The sequence below is a fragment of the Pan paniscus genome, chromosome 3 (assembly GCF_029289425.2).
Source record: "Pan paniscus chromosome 3, NHGRI_mPanPan1-v2.0_pri, whole genome shotgun sequence".
In the NCBI taxonomy this organism is placed as follows: Eukaryota; Metazoa; Chordata; class Mammalia; order Primates; family Hominidae; genus Pan; species Pan paniscus.
Genome location: NC_073252.2, coordinates 97,603,803 through 97,630,627, shown reverse-complemented (window position 1 = coordinate 97,630,627; position 26,825 = coordinate 97,603,803). Strand labels below are relative to the sequence as shown.

The 26,825-nt window shown below is 36.3% G+C and overlaps 1 protein-coding gene across 1 annotated transcript in view; it reads right to left on the bottom strand.

Moving 5' to 3' along the window:
• Nucleotides 1–3: 3 nt before the first annotated feature.
• Nucleotides 4–26,825, bottom strand: part of C3H4orf17 (chromosome 3 C4orf17 homolog) — a 37,728-nt gene continuing 10,906 nt past the window's right edge. Inside the window, exons 3-9 of the mRNA XM_003829932.4 lie at nt 25,734–25,943; nt 23,862–23,926; nt 18,473–18,616; nt 10,666–10,747; nt 9,046–9,253; nt 7,962–8,005; nt 4–6,508 (exon numbers count right to left, since the gene is read on the bottom strand). Coding sequence (XP_003829980.1) covers nt 6,309–6,508; nt 7,962–8,005; nt 9,046–9,253; nt 10,666–10,747; nt 18,473–18,616; nt 23,862–23,926; nt 25,734–25,943 — 953 coding nt within the window. The 3' untranslated portion in view covers nt 4–6,308. The remainder of the gene's footprint in view (nt 6,509–7,961; nt 8,006–9,045; nt 9,254–10,665; nt 10,748–18,472; nt 18,617–23,861; nt 23,927–25,733; nt 25,944–26,825) is intronic.

Sequence of the window (26,825 nt, the reverse complement as noted above, 5' to 3'; positions counted from 1 at the left end):
ATTTTCTTAATTCTTACAATGGTGATAAGTTACTTCAATTATAAAATTGAATTTTGCAGACTAAATTATTTTATAAGGCTGTTGCTATTGAAAGATCAATTTTGTCTTTACCTGCATTTAAAATGGAACAGCTCTTAGCAGCTGTGGTTTTTTTTTTCCATATTTTTTTTTAAATTTGTTGGCTCTTAAGATGAATAAAGTTTATAGGTGCATCTGCCTCCTCTTCTATAAGAATATGCATACTAATGTTTGTTTCTATAAATCAAATACACATGTGATAATATGCATGTAAATACATAACTATCCTCCTCATGTATGGCTCTCAGTTCTTAATTGATGATAACATGATTGATTTGCCAGGTTGTGTTGAACACGCTAAGAACAATTTGAATTTTATTAAGTACAAAAATCCTTAACGTTTGTATGGGAACATTGGCAAGAAAGAATAGTGTGAAAGGGAACTGTTTTAGTTTCCTATCAGTAATTGTACATGCAGTTAAATGTTTAAGGTAAAATGATTGGTCTCTGTCACAGCTAAAAGATTTCAGTAGCCTTCATTGAGTTTGGGTAAAATAAGTTGCTGTTCTTTTGTCTTCTTTTTAATATATAAAAGTTATATTTAAAAAGTATATAACATACTATATATGTTACATACTAACATATATATGCACAACAGAAAGTTTATTGGATTTAGTACTGATATTTACTGTCTATTTTTGTTACTTTGTTCTTAGTAATCTATTATAGTTACCTATTTTAAGGTAAGGTCTGTAGGCAAGATATGTAAGTAAAGACAAGCCCTACAATTTTAAAATAACAAAGCTTATGTCTTAAGTTGTATTCTTTCAAAGGTTCATGTTTTTCTGAGTAAATGTGGTTTATTAGCATGAAATATTATGCCTTTTACTTAAATTATTTTATGTAAAATAGGGCACTGTTTAATTATGAAAGGGGGAAAATCATTCCAAATAAGAGTTTAATTTTTATTAATTATAAAAAACTCTGTATTAGTTTCCTAGATGTGCTATAACAAATTACCACAAACTGGGTGGCTTTAAACAACAGAAATTTATTCCCTTAACAGTTCCAGAGACTAAATGTCCAGACTCACAATGTCCCAGTGCCATGCTTCCTCCTTAGGCCCTAGGAAAGAATACTTCCTAGCCTCTTCCTGGCTTTTGGTGGTTGCCAGCAATCCCTGCTGTTCCTTAGCCTATAGTGGCTTGACTCCAATCTCAGTTTTGTTGTCAAGTGGTCTTCTACCCTGTCTTCTATGTTTGTATCCGTGTCCAAACTCTTTTTCTAGGGAGACCAGCACTGGATTAGAGTTCACAATGATCCAATATGACCTCATCTTGACTACATCCGCAAAGACCCTGTCTCCAAATAAGGTCACATTTACAGGGTACCATGTGTTAGGATTTTCTTTTGGGGGACACAATTCTACCCACTGCAGGCCCATATCTTATCTAGGATGTTGGTGGCAAGAAGGCGAAGATTACTACCTCTTTTGATATAACTAGTTTCTGAGGTATTTAAAAATTTGGTTTTAAAAATATTAAGCTTTTTGCTCATTTGCATGTATACTTTTCTCTCAACATTGTTTTGGTTTATTTAGGTTATTTGTTAAAACTTCAGTAAATACTAAAGTTACTTGTATTAGAACATAATAAAAGTAGAGAATTAAACTACCTAAATAAACGCATCAAAAAATATATGTCTGCTGAAATACAGAATTTCCTCACATTTAATTTCTTTAATAACCTACAGTCATCATAAAGCAAGCTCATTCTTAAGAGAAGAACCATTCTTCATTCTGATTCTCCAGAGTTTGGTGCTGTTGACATTATAGCATTTGAAAATGCTCAGAATGGAAAAATCAAAAATGAGAAAAGAAAGTAATTCTACTGAATAAACATCTTTTGGGAGGTAAATGAACAATGATGAAATCCAGCAGTGACTGGCAATTATAAAGCAAAGGGACATACTATTTCACTTTATAGACAGAAAAGGTAACAGAAATGATGTAGATAAAAGGCAAGAATTGTCCATAGAGCCCTGAGAAAGTATACAGACAACAGGTGTAAAATGAGATAAAGAAAGAAAGGAGAATGGTAGAGATTTGAATTAAGGGCAGTAAAGGCATTTAGTAGTCATTAAACTTTGATTTCAGTTAGCATGCAGGTATTTATCTCTGTTTCCCTGTCTCATTACCAGACAAATATAGTAGTCATCTAATAAATGTGAAGAAGAGAAGCAGTGACAGAATCAAAAGGTGGTAATATTGACAATCAATGGAAACAGTAGGGAATTGGACTAAGCATAAGCCTTGCCACTGCCACTGTTGGTGATGAGACTTTGGATGAGTTATTCAACCTTTGTTAGGCCTCAGTGTTTTTATATGTAAAATGGAAATGTTATTCCATTTACTCTGTCAGGGCTTGAGCAAACAATTGTCAAGCAGTAGCTAACGATAATGCTTGTATTGGCTTTCTCATTTCTTGCCTTATTTCCCTTGTTTCTCAGTCTTTTTGACATTGCCTGCCCTAAAATGGTAATAATATATAGGCTTTTGTTTCAGGCTGTACTTTCTGAGGAACCCAGGCTTAGATAAGATTTTTAAAATGTAAACTTTCTAAATTACCAGATGAACACTCACTAAACAAAACAAGGAAATTACAGATCATTTAGTGAAACATTTATAAAAGCAACAAAAACAATGCTAACATAAAACACAATCACATGACAAAATCTATATGGCCTATCAGCAAATTTAAATGGTCCAAAAATCTTCCAGATTGGATTTAAAAAAGAAATATATGCTGTATTTAAAACTACTCAGCAATATTGAAAATAAAAAATAGAAAAAGCCATACCAGGCTAATAAAACGAAGTCAGAAGTCACAGTCTTAACATTAGATAAGGTCCAACACATTACAAATAAAGAAAAGGAGAAGGACATGTTGTAATTGTCAAGAAGGCAATCCTTAGTAAAGATCTAACCATTATGAAAATCTGTGTATCAGGTAACATAGTATTCAAAGTCACTGACAGTCTTTGGGAATTACATGAAACAATACATCAGTATAAGGAGTCTTTAACTCATACTTCTCAACCTATGACAATGTAAGTAGACAAAAGATGAGTATGTGGAAAATGTACATGCTATAATTAATACAGATAGTGATACCAAATTTTGTAGGCTAAAAAAAATGCAACTCGTATTCATAAAAGTAACTATATTAGACCACAAGGAAAATTTTCCAGAAGTAAAAATATAGGCAACTTCTCTGATAACAATACATTAAACTGGAAAATAAACTTGGTGAGATGGGATGAAAGCCTTATTTTAAATTTTTTTTCTCAAGAGCTTATAAAAGGGGAAAGATAAAGATAAAAGAGGAAAGATAGAAGAGGAAACCAAATTAGAAATTATGTAATATTTTGAAAATAGAGATAATAAACACTACATATCAGATCTATAGATCTAGCTAAAGCTGTGATTAGAGGAAAATTCATCACTTTAAAAATTCATGCTAATGAGAATAACTGAATATAAACATATTAAAAAGATTTGACTCAAGGCATTAGAAGAATAATGAACCTGAAGAAATAAAAAATGGAACTTAATAAAAAATGAAAAGAGATACAAAATAGAAATAGGAAAATTGTTGGACATATGAATAAATCCAAGATCTGTTGTTTTTTGAAAATGGTAGCAAAATGTGAAAAGTATTAGCTAACTGGATCAAGAAAAAAATTACAAATACACAAAAATGAGATTTCAGAATAAACAAATTTAGATGAATTATGAGATAAATCTCAATTCTATGAAAATAAATTTGAAAACCTGGATGGAATGGATAATTTTCTGGGAAAACATGAAGTTCCAAAATTGATCCTCCGCTCCAAAAATACAGAAAATATAAATAGAACAGTTACCACAGGAGAAATAAAATTGTCAAAAAGCTACAACTCCCAAAATACAAAACCTATGTGATCTGATAGATGAATGTTAGCACATTTTTAATGAAAAAGAATTGGCAATGCCACTGTAACATCTTCATAACAGAAAAGCAAGAGGGAGTGCACTTTATTAATTTTATGAGTTGAGCATAATCTTGTTATGTGTCACTAGCACCTAGTGCTTAAGCACATAGATTCTAGCCATACCTTGAGCCAGCCATGAAATCTTTGTGTCAGAGAAAGTTGACTGTCCACCAAAAGCTAATTTTTGTTAACATAGAACATAGCTGTAATTGGAATATGATTCCCACTCAAGAGTTTTTAATCAGTTTCCCTTTCAGCTATACTAATTCTCAACCATGGAATGTAACTAGAAGTGATGTTTACCATTTCAAGGCGAAGACTTTAAGCAGATATATCCTCCTTGTGGAAGGCATAATAATGTCCGTTCAAAGATCCTAATTCCCAGAACCTTTGAATATGTTAAGTTACGTGGTAAGGGGGAATTTAAGAATTAAATTGCTAATCGGCTGACCTTAAATGAAGGAGATTATCTTGGATAAGCTGGATAACAGGCCCGATGCAATCACAAAGGTCCAAAAGTGGAAGATGGAGGCAGAAGAGTCAGCATCAGAGTGATTTGTTATGAGAACAACTTGACTGGCCATTGCTGACTTTGAAGATGAAAGAGAGCCATGAAGCAAGGAATATAGATAGCCTCTAGAAAATGGAACAGGTAAGGAAACAAATAGTCCCCTAGAGCCTAGGAAAGGAATGCAGTCCTGCCACACCTTGATTTTAGCCCAGTAAGACCTGTTTCAGACCTCTGCCTACAGAATTGTGAGAGAATACATTTGTGTTGCATTAAGTCGCAAAGTTTGTGGTAATTTGTTACATCAGCAATAGGAAACTAATACTTTACTCTCATTTTTTCTTTTGCCAGCATGGTACAGTTGACAATGGAGCCTTAGGTGATGGTTGAGCCACAAGATGGAAGGATCCTGGGCCTCTAAATCACCAAGTAAAGCAAAGTTATCTTTGAAACACACACTTTAGACTCTCACGTGGGAAATAATTGTATTTGAATGATAGCATTTGTTACAACTTATCCCATCACAATGAGTTCAAATCTGTGCCTCAGCTTTCTTATTTTAAATAATGAGAAAAATAAGAGTAGTTACCTCAAATAGTTTTTGTGAAAATTAAATAAGTTATTATATCTAAAGTGTTTAGAATGATTCGTGACACATAGTATGTTATCATTAAAAGTTAATGTACATATAGACATGCATGCATATGCACACACCACACACTGAATTTATAGTATCTCTGATGAACATCAGTATGAACATTCTAAATAAAGGATTGGCTTATTGGTAGATAGACTGCAGCAACATGCTCAAAGAATCATATCTGTGGCCCAAGAGTGGTTTCTTTTTTTTTTTTTTTTTGAGATGGAGTCTCGCTCTGTCACCCAGGCTGGAGTACAGTGGTGCGATCTCAGTTCACTGCAAGCTCCGCCTCCCGAGTTCATGCCATTCTCCTGCCTCAGCCTCCAGAGTAGCTGGGACTACAGGCACCCACTACCGTGCCCGGCTAATATTTGTATTTTTAGTAGAGACAGGGTTTCACCATGGTCTCGATCTCCTGACCTCATGATCTGCCCACCTCGGCCTCCCAAAGTGCTGGAATTACAGGCATGAGCCACCGCGCCCAGCCACGTGGTTTCTTTTAAAAACACAAAAAATTCAGTATGAAATGTTAATGTCCACCATTAGTACTGACTGAAAACTAGTTTCTTTCTGGCTCATGAGTTAGAAACAATATGTATATGTTTTCTTTTTGGAGGGGAGGGGAGCATTTTTTCATAATAGTTCAACAACAGTGAGACACTAGATGATAAAAATCATCTCACATGTTAAAATTCTGTTGTTGGGTTGGTTTGTTTTTGCGGTGATGGTGGTGTTTTGTTTTTTGTTCTTTGTATTTTTTTCCCCCTCTAACAGAGTTTGGGGTAGGTGTCAAACTGTAACTGCCTAATTCTGACTATGGATGATTTTTCTAGTATCAGGGCTCTATGCTCATGTACTAATAGTGCAAGACTGGAAACATAGTATATAAATAAACGTATTTCTTTTACACATCGTATTAACTACAAATGGAAATATCATTTCCAGTAATATTTATTTGTAGCATTACATACAGGTATTTTTAGATTTACATGTGCCACCATAAAGAGGACCACTTGATTCCTCAATACCAAAAATATTCATTTGAAAAATAATTCGATGATGTAAATGTGAAGCTCATATTCATGAAAGAATTCATCCAGTCTAGAACTTCTACCTCCGGTGTGTTGAAGGATAACATGCTCTTTGGGGACAGAGGTTGTATTCTTGTATACTCCTTGCTGACACTGGTTTTGCTGATCCACTCTCCTGAGTGTTAGGCCTGGGAGGAGACTTTGGTTTGCTGAAATACTCTGCAACAGGTATTTTCATATTATTTCTTCTTATAAGTAGTGGAGGCTTGTGCTCAGCCTCTGAAATAGAGAAAAAAATCTAAGTAAGACCATAATTGAGACACTGAATACACCTTCTCCATGTTTTAGTAGTAAATTATCTATAAAAAACTATATGAAGTTTAGGTGAATCAGATACACCCAAAATTCGCAAAAGAATATATTCCTTTTCTTTTTTTTCCACCACATGCTCATCTTTAATGAGTTATTTGTTCTGTAACATGCAGGATATGTTCCTTCACTCTCAAAAGTAAACATGATTTTGATTGCATAGAACTGGTTATGGGTAAGAGTGACAGTGAGAGAAAGAAGGAAGATCTATGGTCCTGATAGATGTAACAAGAGAAGAGACAAACAGGCTAAAACAAGTTAATTGTGCTCGTAAGACCTACATAGTTGCACCCAAGCAGGAATAGGGATGTAAGGAGATGCTAAATATCGACAATGGAGAGAAAGGGGCATGACTTGGGAATTCTTATACAAAAAATTCCAAATATCTAAATGATAAAATATGTGTGAGCCTTACAGGTAAGACATAAAGTTGAATAATAGAAACCATCACTGTCATGATGTTATAGTCCCAGGATGAGGAGTTTGGTAGGAGAGGCCAGATACAATAGGCTGTCCTTGGAGTCTAAGTAAGGGAGTACTTTGTAATTTTTAAACTATACTTATTATTGGCTGTTAGGAGATAGTGTCTTTTTTGGGTTTGGTTAATCACAGTGGAACTTGCTGGGGTCTAGGGTGACCCCAGTGAGCTCTAATTGATTATATTTCATTCCTGGTATAAAGGGAACTTGTAGAAATGACAAGACACATTTTTGTATAAAGCTTGTAGATACACTTCATAGTTGTTGCTCTGTAGTCATGAATGCTCTCCTTGTTTTAAAGCTAGAAACTGCCAAACCTATAAGGATACTTTGGGCTATTTTGGACCAAGGTAGGACTTTCCACAATTCTTGATTCTCCCTGGTTCCCCTACAGACTGGAGCTGGGCTTCTGGTGGAACACAAAACTGCTCTTTTCAATTGTATTTCAGCTGTCTTGTAGGTCACCTGCTTGTGGCTGATTGCCATTTTACTCTTCTCTCTGGTTGACTTTGTCTCCAGTGAAATTATTTAACTCCATTAAGCTGTGAGGAACCAAAACTCTGAGATCATTGTCCTTTTGTTAGGTCAATGCAGGGTTTCCCTTTTCACTGAATTGCTATAACCAAACCTATAGTTCCTGTTGTCCTGCTGTCTTGCTTCTCAAAGAGTGTCTGTCCATGATCAGGCACTTTGCCTTTCAAAACAAAGGTAAATTTATCTTTATGAGAAAGTAAGCAGATGCTCTCTCAAGAATTGATCTGGAAATTACTATTGTATTTTTCTGTTTTTTTAAAAGCACTGATCCTTAAAATCTGTTCCCTGAGTCATTAGTACTTACTGGTTTCTTTATACCAACTCAATAGTTACCAAAAACTGTACTTAACCTTTTGGTACTTCCTTGTTTTCTTCAGATCCTTGACTTGACACTCTAGATCAGTTGGAGAAAGAAAAAAGTGAATTTCACAGATACAAAAAAGTATTTTCTATAGACTACACTGTCATCAATAAGTTCAGTGTATATGTATCTTAAATATGCTACCCCAATTCTTTGTTTTTTTAATGCATACAGTATTAAATTTACTTCCCAATGAAAAATTCTTCTTACTTTGAGTAAATATTTAACTATTGTATCATATGTTAGTCATTAAGGTACAGATTAACTCTTACTATCTTCTAGTTTCTGATTTTATGGAAACTTTAAGATACGGACAGTTAGTAATACAATTTTTTTGTCTTAATGCTTTTTAAAGTGACATATTTATATTTTCAAAAATGTATTTTTCCTCTAACTTTAAGCTTTACTCAACTTTTAATTTTAAAGCAACAAGATTTTCTCTCCTAGCTTAAATAACATCCTACCACACATTCTTTCACCATGATTCTACATAAATATATATTTTTCTTCTGTTATTGAAATAACAGCATCTAAGAAAAATTTCTCCTGCAATAATTTCAATTATTTTAGTAGTTATTTTTCTCTCTAGGGGGCCCCAGGAGTAAATCAGAGGAAATTAAGTGAAGCAATTTATTTTAATCTTGCATTGTTCTACACAAAAAAGTGAAACCTGTGTGATACACATTTAACAAAATATACAATAACTGTAACAATACAATTTTGTTTTCCTTAATTGCATCTATTTTCAGTTAAACTATAAAAATCTTTATTATCTTAGATTTCTAGGTAGCCACTCTTGCTTTTCCCTTAGTGGAAAAATAATTTTTCTTAAAAAGAAAGGTTACCAGATAAGAAAGACATAGTTTCTGCCAAAATGTTCTAAACAATAGAATTGAGAACAATTCTTATATTACATATATGAAAATGAAAGCAAATATATATTGCAGTCACTTACTGAATAAAGCAGAGCTTTAGAACCTCCTGTTTAACATTTTGAAAGATAAATAACAAGAGAATTCAAAGTCTTCATGTGCCATAGGCCCTCCCTCTAGGGGGCCATTATATCTAATTACCTGGTTGGTTGATCCCCTTCTGTATCTCTGGTCAGCACTTTTGATTTTGCAGTAAAATTTGGGGGCAATTTAACTGTGGGTGGTGATTTAACTGTGGGTGGTTTCCCAGTCTCTGCTGCTGGTTCCATTGAGGTGTTTCTTCTGTGATGAGTTAACAGGTTTATCTCGGCAAGCTCAGAATGAATCAAAGCTGAGATCCACTCTTTTTCTGGTTTAAAAGACAAAAAAGGGTGGGAGGAGTGAAGGTTGCAATTATCATGTTGCATAGAAACACAGGAATATCCAGCTCCTGAGTATGAAAGACTGGTCATCTATTTTCTGGATAGTTACCTATGTGGGAGTAAGGACTTCTGCAGAAAAGTTGGTTCATTTTAACATAGTTTCTGTTGACCTGTGATACTGTAGAGTGCCCAGAGTAGTTAACTCACTGAGGCACTTGTCCCTGAATAGCAGTGGAATAGTTTTAAAATATTGAGTACAGTAGCCAGTCTTACAGGCTGCTGCCAAAGATATAAGGATACCTATACAAAAATAAGAAGGGTAATATGATTCCATTAAAATACAGACTAATAGGTAATAAATAGTTACAAGCATATCTAGGAAGATATACACCAAAGTATTCACTGAAATGATGTCTGTGGTAATTTTATTGATTATTTTTGTTCTGTCTCATCTCTTTTTTTCTTTCTGGTTCATCTGTTCTTTCTCCCAACAATAAGGATTTATTACTTGTATAGTTTATTAAATGTTACATTCTTTAAAAGGAAAAATAATTGGAAGGTAACTAAAGACCCATCACCTCTAAACACTTCTCAATTGCCTAAAAAGTAGTATTGAATTCCTGGGGCAAGGTAATATTTCCAGAATGCTTCCTACTTTAAAACATTAGACTTCCTCACACATTGGTACTTGCTAGCATTGATCAGTGCAGTGATTCTCAAAGAGTAGTGCTGAGACCAGCATTATCAGCATCACCTGAGAACTTGTCAGAAACACAAATTCTCAAGTCCCACTGCAGAGATTTTGCCTCAGTCAGTCTGATGATCAACTACATTTGAGGATCAACTACAAGTGAGGATAGCTCTCTGCCGTTTATCATTGTCCCGATTGGGAATGGCATGTGTTTTCATGGAACAGGCCAGGAAGGGCCCAAAAGAGGTTAGGAAATGACTGAGTTGATGGTTTTGCTGGGCAAATGGCAGAGCTGTTACAGGTTGGATAGCTGTTCTACTGTTCTCCTTACCAAAGGAAAGAAATAAGCTTTGTGTTCAGAGTTAACAACAGGCCAGAGGATGTGCTCAGGGAGGCCTCTGGGTGTGTGGACTCTGGAGGAGCATAAACCAACTCTAGCTGAGAATAAGACCGCCCTTGGACACAAGTGTTTCATGTCACCCAAATGAGTTCAATTTAAAGCGTACTGAATTTTGGGTTCATTGAATGACCCACATGCATGCAGCTGGATATGCAGAACAGCAATTATTCTGATACTGAAACATTGCGGAAATAATATTGCAACGTTATCTTTGCAAATCCAAGGTACAAAACTTCAGATATTGGCATATTCCCAGTTTCTGACAATAAATTGAGCTCAGTGTTTTAAAATTTATATCTTAATCGCACCTTTTGAAGTTGCATGAAGCAGCCACTGTAAAACTTCTGCCAGAGAATCAGTATGCAAAATGCCACAGAGCTTTGCCAGGATCTGACAGAGAACATTAGAGTTACATATGAGCAAATAAATAGTACAAGGCTTATCAGTTTTCCTTTACCTTCTCCAGAATCCCATCTTCCCAAATATCACTTTGTATATGATGTGCAATTTAGTCAATTGGGATTTTTAACTCACGAGCTCGATTTCAAATAGCACACAGTAGAATCTTAGTGAAAACAACATTTCCAGTACAATTAACAGTTTAGGGTAGGCTATGGAGTGTGTTTGTCTGACGTATTGCTCCTCACAAGAGGGCATTAGCTGCGGGGGTCTGCCTGCAGACCCTGACCTCAACGACGGATGAATAAAACATACACTGACACACAGATATTCTGTTTTGCCAGTCCAGCTTGAGTGTCCAACCGCCTGCGCACCAAGAGAGGTTTGTCACTGCGGCTTGCCCTGAGCAGCTCACACTCCAGGCATTTATTTGATATACAATTAACAACAGAAGCTTTGAGTAAACACACTTGCAGATAATTAACATGGTTAAGAGAGTAGTTCTAGGAATGATTAAAGCTCAGGTACCGAGGTCTAAGGTAAATACCATTAGGGGGCAATATCCCTAGTCGACCTCCCGCCAAGAAGGCCATCTGGGTCAAAGGTTAGTTAATGGAGGTGGGGTAAACAGACAACTGGGGAAGCCTCTATTGTCCCTAGTATTTACCCTATGACCTGATGTTCTGAGGTAAGAACAGGCTGCCTCCAGCCTGTTCAATTATTACAAGCTGTGTAACCTTTTGGCCTTCCAAAAGGTTCGTGACTATTCCCTATAACTTTCCCTAATATTTGACTTTAATATTTCTGCCACCATCCTGAGTGAATCCCAACATTTGTCTTGTTTTGTCTGTTCAGTACCAACATCTTCTAGTAGGAACATACTTTTGGTGAATTTATCCTTCCCACTGTACCACAGGGTTCTAATGAGAATCCATCAGTCACAGAACTGGCCCCATCTGCCCTGCTCCTCTACATAGTCTGAGACAGAGGGAACAGGCTGGAGACTGCCTGTGATGGGACCAAGTTCCCAGGGGAAGGGGCAGCCAGCATATCTGTGTTTTGGTCAACTCAGCTGTTCTAGCCTGCTGGCTCCAGGGAGTGCAGGCCATCTGGACAAGGAGGAGTCCCCCACAACACAGCACAGCTGCTGTGCCAGATCATGCCCAGACTGCTTCTTTAAGTGGGATCCTGGTCCATTCCTCCTCACTGGGTGGGGCCTTCCTGTGGGAATTTCAGCAACTCCAGCCAGGGTCATACACACAGAGCTCTGATCTCCCCCTGGGACAGAGCCCCTTGGGGGAGAGGCAGCTGTTGTCTCTGCATTTCAGTTGACTCAGCCATTCCAGCCTGCCAGCACTGGAGAGTCCAGGTCTGGACGTGGAAGAGTTCCCCACAATGCAGCATACCTGCTCTTCCCAAAAGCAGTCAGACTGCTTCTTCAAGTAGGTCCCTGATCCCATTCCTCCTGACCCGGTAATACCTCCCAATAGAAGCCTCTACACACCTCCTATAGGAGCATTCGAGCCAGCAACAGCTCAGTACCCCCCTAGGATGGAGATCCCAGAGGAAGGAGCAGGCAGACACCTTTGCTGTCTTGCAACTCTCACTGATGATACCTCTAGGTATGGGAAAACTCAAGGCAACCAGGGTCTGGAGCAGACCCCCAGCAAACTGCAGCAGCCCTACAGAAGAGTGGCCTGACTGTTAGAAGAAAAACAAACAAACAGAAAACAACAACAACAACAAAGATGCCACAAAAATCCCATTTAAAGGTCAGCAACCTCAAAGATTGAAGGTAGATAAGCCCACAAAGATGAAAAAGAATCAACGCAAAAATGCTGAAAACTCAAAAAGCCAGGGTGCTTCTTCTCCTATAAATGACTGCAACACATCTCAAGCAAGGGCACAGAACTGGGCTGAGGCTGAGATGGCTGAATGAGAGAAGTAGGCTTCAGAAGGTGGGTAATAACAAATTTTGCTAAGCTAAAGGAGCATGTTGTAACCTAATGTAAAGAAGCTAAGAATCATGATAAAACAATACATAAGCTGATAACAAGAATAGCCAGTTTAGAGAGGAACATAACTGACCTTATGGAGCTGAAAAACACAAGAACTTCACAATGTAATTATAAGTATTCATAGCAGAAAAGACCAAGTGGAGGAAAGAATCTCAGAGCTTGAAGCATATCTTTCTGAAATAAGACAGGCAGACAAAAATAGAGAAAAAAGAATGAAAAGGAATAAGCAAAACCTCGGAGAAATGTGGAATTATGTAAAAAGACTGAACTTACAACTGATTGGAATACCTAAAAGAGATGAGGAGAATGGAACCAAGTTGGAAAACATACTTCAGGATATCATCTAGGAGAACTTCCCCAAACTACCAAGACAGGCCAACATTCAAATTCAGGAAATCTGGAGAACCCTGGTAAGATACTCCATGAGAAGATCCACCCTAAGATACATCATCATCACATTCTCCAAGGTCAAAACGAAAGAAAAAACATTAAGGGCAGCCAGAGAGAAAGGCCAGCTCACCTACAAAGGGAAGTCCATCAGGCTAACACCAGATCTCTCAGTGGAAACCCTACAAGCCAGAAGAAATTGGGAGCCAATATTCAACATTCTTAAAGAAAAGAGTTTCCAACCCAGAATTTGACATCTGGCCAAACTGAGTTTCATAAGCGAAGGATAAATAAGATCCTTTTTAGACAAGCAAATGCCGAGGGAATTGTCACCACCAGACCTGCCTTGCTCCTGAAGGAAGCACTAAATATGGAAAGGAAAAACTTTTACCAGCCACTATAAAAACACAGCTAAGAACACAGACCAGTGACACTATGAAGCAACCACATAAACAAGTCTGCAAAATAACCAGCTAGCATCATGGTGACAGGATCAAATTCACACATAGCAATACTAACCTTAAATGTAAATGGGCTAAATGCATTAGAGAAATGCAAATCAAAACCACAATGAGATACCATCTCACACCAGTCAGAATTGTGATTATTAAAAGGTCAAAAGACAATAGATGCTGGCAAGGTTGTGGAGAAAAAGGAACAATTTTACACTGTTGGTGGGAGTATAAATTAGTTCAACCATTGTGGAAGACAGTGTGGTGATTCCTCAGTGATCTAGAGGCAGAAATACCATTTGACCTAGCAATCTCATTACTGGGTATATACCCAAAGGAATATAAATTATTTTGTTATAAAGATATATGCATGCATATGTTCACTGCAGCACTATTCGCAATAGCAAAGTCATGGAATCAACCTAAATGCCCATCAATGATAGACTGGATAAAGAAAATGTGATACATATACACCATGGAATACTATGCAGCCATGAAAAGAAACAAGATCATGTCTTTTGCAAGGACATAGATGGAGGTGGAAGCTATTATCCTCAGCAACTAATGAAGGAACAGAAAACCAAACACCACATGTTCTCACTTATAAGTGGGAGCTGAACAATGAGAACACATGGACATATGGTGGGGAACAACACACACTGGGACCTGTCAGGGGGAGTTGGGGGAGAGGGAGGGCATCAGGAAGAATAGCTAATGGATGCTTGGCATAATACTTAGGTGATGGGATAATCTGTGCAGCAAACCACCAGGGCATACATTTACCTGTGTAACAAACCTGCACATCCTGCACATGTACCCCGGAACTTAAAATAAAAGTTGAGGGAAAAAATAGTGTTTTGTTCTTGAACATAATTAATATATTGGCAAGTGAACTTGATGTCTTGAAATTTTAAGATTTGAGAATCTAGCCTAGAGTAGGCTCTATTGCAGGGCTATTTTTAAGGTGTAACTTTTCTGGGGTCTGAATTGAAGTCCTGGTGTGTTCCACAAGGTATCTTCACTCTGTCAAGGTCTTTTCAAGGTTTCTTAGAACTCCAGCAACTCTAAGCTCTGTGATACCTCCCATTAGCTCTCCTTACCAGGTCTCAGAATCACCCTGTACATGTGAGGCTTCATATTGGACTGAACACTTAATGGTACCCCTAAATTTCTGGAGCTCATTCTCTGCATAGATTTATCTTCTTCAGATCTTACTTTGCAAGTTCCAGCCACCTCAGCAACCTCAAATGCTAAACTCTGTTTTCTGTACCTAGTGAAGCTGCTGCTCTCTGTTCAGGCTCCACTTCTCTGTGCCATGATTAGGCATGTGCCCCAGGCAGAAGTCTGGGTTGAATATGGAAATAACCCCAATTGTTTCTCTTCTCTCAATGGTCCAATCTGTAGTGTCTGTTGCCCAGTACCTGAAAATCGTTTCTGTATATATTTTGCTGAATTATATAGTTTTTTACAGCAGGAGGTTAAGCGTTGAGCCTAATCTATCATTTTGGAACCAGAGTCCCTTGTTTGCAACTTTGTCACCCCTTATCTCCCCAAATTAATCTGCATATTGTATCCAGAGTGATTTCTAAAGTACAGTTCTAACTATGTAATTCTTACACTTACAAAGTAATTCAGTATCATTTAGTGCTTAAAATTCTTTGCTGGCTTCCCACACCCCTTGGGATGAAATCTGGACACCTTGATAGGACTTATAAAGTATTACATTATCCAGTCTGTTCTTAAGTCTCCAGCCCCATCTCTTGCCACTTTCTCCATGCACTGTCTGCATCAACCATATTAATTGTTGTTCGTTGTTTTAAATAAGCAATGCTCTCACTCTTTAGTCTTAAGATACGAAGGTCACTTGACTGGGAAAGATCTCTTCCACATTTCTCTTTATCTTCTAATTATATCCTAAACATTCTTTAGGTCCCTTTCTCCTTAAAGGCTCTCTGAGCTACAAAGTCTCCTGGTACATATTCTTATAACAGCTGCACTATTATTTCATAACCTCTATGAGTGAAGAAATTAATTGTGTCCTCACACTCTAGTATTTTGTAGTTTGACATTAAATATTTACAGAATAAATGGATGTGTTTGGTCCACTCTTCTTTTTAAATTTGAGACTCAGCGGGTACATGTGCATGTTTGTTATGTGGATATACCAAATAATGCCGAGCTTTGGGCTTCAGTTGACTCCATCATGCAAATAGTGAACAGAGTTCCTGATAGTTTTTCATTCTTTGCTTTCCTTCCTTCCTCCTACCTTTTGGAGTTTCCAGTGCCTATTGTTCTCATCTTTATGTCTACATGTACCCAGTGTTTAGCTCCCATTTACTGGTGAGAATATGCGGTATTTGGTTTTCTGTTTCTGCATTCATTGACTTAGAATAATGCCCTCTAGCTGCATCCATGTTGCTGCAAAATGTATTATTCCATATTTTATGGCTGTGTAGTATTCCATGGTGTATATGTACCACATTTTCTTTATCCAGTTCATCACTGATGGGCACTGAGTTTCATTCCATGTCTTTGCTATTGTGAATATTGCTGTGATAAACACGCCAGTGTGGGTGTCTTTTTATCTTTTAGAACAATTTATTTTCCTTTGTGTATATACCCAGTAATGGGACTGCTGGTTTGAATGGCAATTCTATTTATAGTTCCTAGAGAACTCTCCAAACTGCTTTCCACAAGGGCTGAACTAATTTATAGTCCCACCAACAGTTTATAAGAGTTTGGCAGACATTTTGGTGTTATGTCTATAAAGATCTTTGGAAGGAAGGCTTAAAACAAGGTGCTAATAGACACGGAATTATGTTTCTCTTTCCTTTTAAAGTAATAATCATGAAACTGCATACCTTTTCACACATGCCCCTGCAAAAACATTTCCTGATTTCACAGCCCATTTAGAGTTACTCAATGGATAGTAGGAAATTAGAAAATATTACACATTTTTTTGTAGGAAACGTGGAAGAATAGAATGCCTCCAAGATGAGCAGTATTTCCGGGGCTCTTTTATACAAGCCAAAACATCTTGATAAAACCTACTTTATCACTTTATTCCCTCTCCGTTCATTTATTTAGCAAATAGTCAACAACTATTTGGCAAAATGTCATTGTCTGTGTGCCAGTTAATATTTTTCAAGCGAAGTGGTGAGTGCTAAGAAATCAGTTGTGAACAAGGCAGACAAGATCCCTGCCTTCAAAGAGTTTATATTTTAGTGTGTTTTATATCAACCGATGTCCAGTGAAGTTGATTTTTGTAGGATAGAAGATGCTTTTGAGAGGAGGGCTCTTTCATAGATGCCCAGAAAGCCAGCTCTATAGGATCACGCTGTTCTATTGATATGCCCAAGGAAGAATGACAGTCTTACTAAAACTGCATTCATTTTTATGGATTATTTGAGTTGAGAACTATGTATTTAGCTGATTTTCTACAGTTATCCTTTTGATTTTGAGTTCACTTTTCCTTTTAATTTATTTATTCAATATCCAACAAATACTTATCTAACAATTACTAGGTGTCTAGCACTCACCTAGGCACTGAAGATTAAGCAGTAGCAAAGGCAGACAAGTGTGAGATCTTATATGATTTAAATTTCAGTGGGAGTGGGGCGAGGAGAGAGACAAAATATTGAACTAAATAAATAAGTCTGAACATACATATATAGCATATTTATGCAAAAAAATAACAAAGGGTAATGGGATATAGAGTGACTGGTTAGCTACTTCAGATTGGATGGTTAGAGAAAGTATCTCTGAGTAAGCAATACTGAAACTGAGACCTTAATGAGCAGGTGATCACTGAGCCAATAAAGAGAAAGATAATTCTTAGAGGAAAGCTCTTAAGGTGAGAATGAGAAAATTATAGAAAGATCAAAGTGGCCAGAGTGTAGCAGGTGAAACAGTGGTTCTGAAGACTGTATAATATAAAGTCTTTAGCCAGAATCATCAGGAAATAATGTATAAACATAAGTCAAATATGTAGATACTCTCCTTTCTATACATTTCCTTTTAGTCTCCTTCTCAAGTTTAATTATCAGCATAAATTATTACACCAATGTCACTATCATACTCTGTGCTCTACTTTTAAAATACTTCTTTGTTAGGCTTATTCAATAACCATCTCTACAACATGCTCTGTTATTTGTAATTATAACTATAGACACTGATTACTTAAAATTCCAGTTAGAGGCATCATTACAATCTTCTAACCCTTAGTTCATTGTAGTGGGACTTATGGTGGTTCAATATGGAGGTTACCAAAGAGATTAAAAGAAGGAAAAATGGCAGATGACAAATATCAGCTGACTGACGTATTCTTGATTTTATATCATTCTCAGAAATAACTGTGGCTGGGAACGGCCTTTCAGGAAGCTGATATGACATATTACTATTAATATAACTAAGTTTATAACCCCAGACAGAGAAAGTTTGAAGACATAGTTTTGCAAAGAAAAGAGGAAGAGATGAATGTTGATTGGAGGAATCTATGCTTTAAAATATGAGAAGTAAATGTATAGATTGCGGCAAGACATTCAGAGTAGTGTCTCTCAAGTATTAGAAAGATGATAACGAAAGATGGAAAGAATAGGGCTGGGTTTGTGTGATAAACACCAAGCTTTTCATTACGTCTGAATCAAAGATTGTGTTTATCTGACAGTGGCAAGATTCCAAGGAAAGTTAAGACTGGAAATGAAAATAGGAGTATGCCTTGGATTTCAGGCTAAGCAGTCTTAAATCAATTCAGTTATCAGTAAGGAATCATTTAAGAGTTTTAAGGATGCTAGTGGTATAAATTTTTTTGTATATTCATGCTGTTTCCAAGTTATGGATTTGATAAACCTGATACTTACTTTTATTTCCTGATCCAGATAGTTTGGTATGCAAATGGTGTTTGCTTTCACATCATTCTTGGTACTTGTCATCCCTGAAGAACAGGAGCCAGGAGTAGAGCATGCCTTTGGAGGTGATGGTGGTCTTTTGGCCTTAATTTCTTCCTAAATCAAAAGTATAATATAACCAATATACATTTGCATCCACCTATATTTTCTATGAAAATTCAATGTAAAATGAATGAGAAATATTGTGCCTAATAAGAGAGATACATGAAAGTAAAAAAAGGTTAGTTTTATCTTAAGCTATCAAATATTTATATTTAGAGACAAAACAAATAGTGGTATCTTATTAACTTTTGATGAAATCATTTTAAACTCTTGGCTAAATAACAAGATAACAAATTTGTAATATGCAATGTGTAACCTTTTATATTGCAGTTCCAGATAACAGCCAACTCATGACACATGAGATTTGCTGTTAAGTTGGGAAGATTTCTCTTTTATGGCCAGGAAAAGACAGCTGAGAGGTTTTATGCTTTGTCTGTGAAGCAACTGCATGATGCAAATTGCTACTTCCTTGCTGCAAGCAACAGCTAACAGCTGAGAGTTAGGCAAACTAAATTTCTTCCCTTTTTCAGTTGGAATGGAAATAGAAAGGTTATTTTCCCATTCTGGGAGGTAAGTATACTGTTTGCAATTTTTAAAAATTAAAAGGTTCTGGGAGCTTTAAGTCCATGAAGAGTTACAGAAGCCTTAGATCCATGGGCCTGTTCCAGGAAAGGCTTTCTACCCTTCAGAAGTGACTGATTTATAACAACACATAGAATTTAGTGCCTAAATGAGCCAACAACCTGGGATTTTGATGATTGGAATTGATAAAACAATATTTAGCTTTATGTTTAGCAAAAATAAATCTGCATTATATTTGAGGCATTCTTTTTTTAAGTTTATTATACAGACTTTGTTATGGAAAAATAGTAACACAGTAAGTCCTTAATGTTGTTGATAGCTCTTAGAAACTGACTTTACGTGAGATGATGTATAACAAATCCAATTTTTTTTTCTCATCAACTGATATGGTTGGCTCTGTGTCCCCTCCCAAATGTCACCTTGAATTGTGATAATCCCCATGTGTCAAGGGCAGGACCTGGTGGAGTTAATTGAATCATGGGGTCAGGTTCCCCCATACCATTTCCATGAAAGTGAATTCTCATGAGATCTGATGGTTTTTATAAGTGGCCTCCCCCTTTACTTGGCTCTCGCTTTTCTTGCCTGCTGCCATGTAAGACATGCCAGTTTTGCCTTCTGCTATGATTGTAAGTTTCCTGACTCCTCCCTAGCCATGCAGAACTGTGAGTCAATTAAACCTCTTTTCCTTATAAATTACCCAGTCTTGGATATGTCACAAAGATAAAGTCCAGCAATTGAGTCATGAGTCAAAGAAGAAATAATAATGAGAATTAGAAAATACACTGAACTCAGTGAAAATGGTATATACAAAAATTGTGAGAGTGGCTAAAGCAAACTTCAGTGGGGAATTTATAGCTTTAAAATACATATATTAGAAAGATAAAATGAGTTAGAAAAACAGCAATAAGATAAAGTATGTAATAGAGAAAACTAATAACAGCAGAAATTAATAAAATAGAAAATATACAACATAGAGAATCAAAAAATCATGAAAATCAATTCTTTGATACACTAATAAAATCAATAAACTTATTGAATAAACTTTTGTTGAAAATTATAAACTTCTTTTAATTGAGAAAAACAAAGACACAAATTAACACAACTAATATGTAAAAGGGTACTTCTTACAGAACCAGCAGATATTTTTAAAAGAATATAAGGATATTATGCATAACTTTGTCAATAAATCTGAATTTAGACTGAATAAACAACTTTTAGAAAAGAATATATTACCAAAAACTGATTCAAGGAGAAATAGAAAATCTGAACAGTTTTGTAACAAAATAGATTTTAAAGCAAAGAATAATGTCAGGGATGAAGAGAGTAACTTCATAATGATAAAAAGGTCATTTTATCAAGAAGACATAGCAAACCTAAACAGTTTTATGCCTAATAAGAGAGTTTCAAAATACATGATTAAAAACTGGTAGAAATGGAAAGAGAAATTTAAAAATCCACAATTATAATCAGCGATTTCAACACCTCTCCCTCAATAATTGGCAGAAAAAGTAGCCAATCAGTAAGGCTATAGAACGAGGGTCCCCAAATCCCTGGACCACAACCTGCTGCACAGCAGAATGTGAGCAGTGGGAGGGCAAGTGAGCATTACCGCCTGAGTTCTGCCTCCTGTCAGATCAGCAGTGGCATTAGATTCTCATAGGAGTGCAAACCCTATTGTGAACTGCACATGCAAGGGATGTAGGTTGTGTGCTCCTTATGAGAATGGAACACCTAATGATCTGAGGTGGAACAATTTCATCCTGAAACCATTCCCCCCACCCCACCACAGGTCTGTAGAAAAATAGTCTTCCAAAAAAGTTTGGGAGCTGCTGCTGTAGAAGACTTGAACAACAGTATCACCTAACTTGACCTAATTGATATTTATATTGTGTTCTACCAAACAACAGCAGAGTGAATATTTGTTTCATGGGTACATGAAAAATTTATTAAAGTCAACAATATTCTAGGCCATATAACAAGTCTCAATAAATTTAAAACATTACAAAGTATATAAAGTGTGTTCTCTGACTACAATGGGATTAAACTGGAATTAATAACATAAAGATATCTGGAAAATCCCCCAAATATTTAGAAAATAAATAATATGATTTTAAGTAACCCATGGGTGAAAGAATAAATTAAAAAGGATATTAGGAAGTATTCTGAACATAACGAAAATGAAAATTCAACACAGTAAAATTGAGGGATGCAGCCAAAGTAATGCTTATAGGAAAAATGTAATAATAAATGCTTATATTAGAAAAAAAAGTCTCAAATCAATGACCTAAGATTTTACCTTCTATAAAGATAGGAGCCAAAGTCAATGAAATGGAAACACAAAAGCAAAACAATAGAGATACTCAATGAAATGGAATACTGATTCTTTAAAATGATTAATAAAACTCACAAACCTCTAGCTAGACACATCAGGAAAAAAACAAGACGCGAATTGCCAAAATCAGGAATGAGAGAACAAACATTAAACATTATAAAATAATAAAAGGAATATTTTTAAAAACTTTACATCAGTAAGTCAACAACTTAGATGAAATGGACATATTCTTTGCAAAATACAAACTACCAATGCTGGCTAAAGAAGAAATATACAACCCAAATAGCCTATATCTATTAAAAAAAAAAAAAGAAAGAAATTGAATTTGTAGTTAAAAACCTTGACTCAAAGGAAATATCAAGCCTAATATTTTACTGAAGATTTCTACTAAACTTTTAAGGAAGAATTAATATCCATTCTACACAAAATCTTCCAGAATATTAAACAGGAATTCCCAACTTATTCTATAAAGCCAGCATTATGCTGATATTAAAACCAGAAAAAGACTTTATAAGAAAACTACAAACAAATATTCCTCATAGACACAAGAATGCTAAAAATTTTTAATGAAATTTTAGTGTATGACAAGGATAATACATCATGACCAAGTGAGGTTTTTACTGGATATGCAAGGTTGGTTCCAATTTGAAACTTAGCCAGTGTAATTCACTATATTAACAGACTAAAAAAGAAACATCATTTGATCATCTCAGCTAGATACTGAAACAGCATTTGGCAAAATACATCTCTCCCCATTTCTGTTAAAACTCTTAGCACACTAGGAATGGAAGGGAGCTTTCTCAGCCATATAAAGGTCATCCACTAATAAAGTAAATGAACATAATATTTAATGGTGAAAGTCTGAATGCCTTCCTCCTATGATCAGGTACAAGGCAAGGATGTCTGCCCTCATCATTTCTATTCAACATTGTACTAGAGGTTCTAGCCGTTGCAATAAAGCACAATACAGAGATAAACAGCATGCAGATGTGAAACTATGATGGAAAAAATTATAAATTTTTTAAAGACACTTATCAAAAAAAGAGCAAGCCTCAGACTGGAAGAAAATATTTGCAAAAACATGCATGTAACAAAAGATTTAATCTAGAATATACGAAGAACTTTTACAACATTATAATAAAAAAGTCAACAACCAATTTTTTTTTTTTTTTTTTGAAACAGAATCTTGCTCTGTCACCAGGCTGCAGTGCAGTGGCACTATCTTGGCTCACTGGAACCTCCTCCACCTCCCAGATTCAAGCAATTCCCCTGCCTCAGCCTCCCAATAGCTGGGACTACAGGTGCATACCACCACGCCCAACTAATTTTTTTTGTATTTTAGTAGAGACGGGGTTTCACCATGTTGGCCAGGATGGTCTCGATCTCCTGACCTCATGATCTGCCTGCCTCAGCCTCCCAAAGTGCTGGGATTACAGGTGTGAGCCACTGCGCCCGGCCAACAACCCAATTTAAGAAGTGGACGAAAGATCTAACAATATATTTCCCATGAAAAGATATATACATGGCAAGTAAGAATTGGAAAAGATGTCAACGTCATGAGGAAAATGCAAATTAAAACCACAATAAGATGCTACTACATACCCACTAGGTTGGCTAAAAATAAAAAGACTGACCATTCTAAGCTTGGGGAAGACGTGGAGGAAAAAAAAACTCATACGCTGCTGGTGGGAATGTAAAATGGGACAATCATTTTGGAAAACAATTTGGCTATTTCTTAGAAACTTAAACATCCAACTACTATAAGACACAGTTATTTCACTCATAGGAATTATCCAAGAGAAAAGAAAGTATATATCCAAACAAAGACTTGTAGACAAATGTTCGTATTAGCTTTGCCAGAAATTGGGAAGGACCTAAATGTCCCCCAAGAGGTAAATAGATCAACACATTGTAGGATAACCATACAATTGAATACTACTCAGCAACAAAAAGGAATGAACTATTGATGCACATAAAAACATGGATGAATCTTAAAATAATCATGCTGAGTTAAACCAGATTTTAGAAAGAGAACTCACCATATGACTTCATTTTTATAAAATCCAAAAAGTCCATGCTAATGTTTAGTGACAGAAAGCAGACAAACATTTGCCTGTGGGAGGGCCAGAATCGTGAGAAAACTTTTGGGAGTGATGAGGACGTGCATTCTCTTGACTGCAGTGGTAGTTTCCCAGGTGTGTATTTGTCAAAGCTCATTAAATTGTGCATTTTGAATATGTGTATCTTATATTATGTTAATTAGACTTTACTAAAGCTGTAAAAATATTGTGAAACATGGTGACTTTTCGGAAAGGTATGTAAAGAAAAGGAGAGGAGCTTATAGAAGTCAAACTAAATAGATAGCGGTAAATAGCTGTTCCTTACCTTTTTAATTACTAAGGGATTCTCACTGGAGGTTTTGAAGCACTCTTTAATTTTTCTACTGGGCTCTGAAATAAAATTGAGGAAAAATGTATTTAGATTAAACTGAAAAAGAATTTATATCACATGATATATGTGTCAATTGCTGAAATAGATGAGAGTATTTCTGACTTTAAGGTCAATTCAGGAATCTGTTTATAAATATTAGGAAATTTGCAGGTAAATGGCATTATAATAACATAAAGTATTTGCATTTAAAAACTAGTTCTATGCCCAAGATGATGATATAAAAACACACGGCAAATGCTTTCTTGATCTGGTTAAACTGATTTTAAAAGTATATATTTTAGGGAGGCCGAGGCGGGCGGATCACGAGGTCAGGAGATTGAGACCATCCTGGCTAACACGGTGAAGTCCCGTCTCCACTAAAAAATACAAAAAAATTAGCCAGGCGTGGTGGCGGGTGCCTGTAGTCCCAGCTACTTGGGAGGCTGAGGCAGGAGAATGGCGTGAACCCAGCAGGTGGAGTTTGCAGTGAGCGGAGATTGCGCCACTGCACTCCAGGCTGGGCGACAGAGCAAGACTCCGTCTCAAAAAAAAAAAAAAGTATATATTTTAGTATAAGACATATTTTTCTCTGTTTTCTGTCCATATAAATGTCACTTTATCTAATTAAAGAGAATTTTTTTGTTATTTGACCTTTAGACAGAAAGATGGTTTGTGCTGAATTACAATTACATTCTTTATTTTCTTTCTTCTTTTATCAGCCTCTCAACCCTACCCATTTCATACTCAGTCATATAACTAAATCCCCCTAAGCTGCCCTAAAACCACTTAAAGTTTTACTTAATTTCCCTTTACATTAATTTATAGATAAAAGAAAAAGATGACTTTTTCCCACATCTGCTATAGAAATCTTATTAGGTGGTGACACCTGATTCCCATCAAAGGCCTCTTTCTTGCAAATGTAGTTTTTAAGTTTCTAGGTTCTACAGTATAAAAAGGGACACAAGAAATAAGGGAAAATAAGTGGGCTTTGACTCTTCATTGCTAGCGGAAGGGAGGGAAGAGAAATTCTTGAAAGGATGAAATGAATCAAGTATGAAGACTTTAGAACGGTATATGTCCACATAGTGAGTACTCTATAATTGACCACTCTTATTGCTATCTTTAGAGATATATTTTACTACATTATGCCATAATAATTTTCATGTATCCTGATAGTTTTAGTAATAGCATGTAAATTGTATGGGGCAAGAAAAAGAGAACTGGATATAATTTCTATCATGCAGAATTCCTTTCTTCTATTTTACCTTGCTCTTTGGATTTTTCCACATTTTACTTTTATCAGTGCCGTTTTCCTTCAATTCAGTAAAAATTAATTCAATTGTTTACTAAGGACCAGGCACTGTGCTGGGACCTGGGGAGAAAGGAAGGATGGCAAAAACACAGAAAGCAATAACACAGGGCCTGACCTTAAGGAGACGACAGTCTCATGAGGACAATGTAAACATGCAATTTCATTCTTACTGTGTTTCCAGGACTCGATTTTCGTCTGACATCGTTTCCCTATCAGTGTTGGAACAACATTCATTTCTGGCATCTTTTAGCTAGTTTTGTAGGGATTAAAGACTAGGACCACACCAAATATGTCTTAGGCACTATTAATAGTAATGGTAATAACATTTTTGACATCATTGTGCTACTGATGAGATTAGAAGAGTGAAAAAAAATTATATAACAAAATTTATGTTCCTCACAGTGAGGAAACTTGATGTAAAAACCACTGCAGCTATTTTAGCATCATATAGACTCCCCACAGCCTTGTTTGCAGGAGGCATAAGGAAACATTTCATCAGTTCTAAATCAACTCACCAGAATGAGGCCGTGGAGGCACTTTGGCACCGTTTGGGGCTGGCGACACTCCTCTTACAGGGCTCTCCTGGACTGCAGTGCTGGGTGGGTAACTGCAATTGGCAAATGGTATCCTGTTCTTCTCTAAGTAGTTAGACTGGCCAACTCCCCACAATGTTCCAAATGCATTCTCATCATCATTCACAGTACAGATTGGAATGTTATTCAAGCCTAGGTGAGTAAAGATTAAAAAAAGAGACAGATCAAACAACCAGATTAGATGTTTGGAAGGTTTTCTTTGAATGATCAACAATTTCCCAACCAAATATCATTAAATGTATGTAAAATGTTGAACTTCAAATTGTATAAACCAAAAAAAAAAAAAAATTGTATTATGAACCAGTGCAAGGTAGACATTCTTTGAAAGTCAGTGTGGCCAATTACATGCTTCCTTAAAATCTCCGGCCATTTTGTCAGTCTTGAGAGCCAGACCACATCGTCGATGTTGGTCTGGGATTCAAGTGGAGTAGACCTTCTATCCCAGACAAATCTCACACTTCCCAAAGCTTGATAATGACTAAGAGGGTTTGTGCTAGCTCTCTTCATGAATGCCAGATTTAAATTTTTTAAAGCACTCAGAATGCCTCAATGTAACTAGGTCTTCTAGAAGAGATACAGTGGTTCCTCTTTTGTCCTGGCAGAGGTAAAAAGGTGTAGGAGCTGGAAATAGGAGACAGGATAAGGTAGATTGTGACAGAAGGAGGAAGGAGAAGTTGGTATAAAAGGAACTCCTTCCTCATGTGAGAGACTTCTGGGTTCACTCTCTCTCCTAAAAATAACTATTCACTTTTGGCTCAAATATAGGATTTGGTTCAAATAATAAGTTATAGACAGGTTCTCTTTTCAATATCAATGCTAAGTCATGTGGAATTGGACAGCTTAGGAAATGGGGGTGTGCCGGGTATTGCTTTCTGTTAATCAATGAGTTATGACAGGTAGTAAGAGATGGCTGCGTTGTCTTCCCAGAAATTGCCAGGCAAGCTTCTGGATAGTGTTTTCTACACTTGCTCATTTTTCCAAATCTCTCTCCAGTACCACTGGTTCACCTAATTC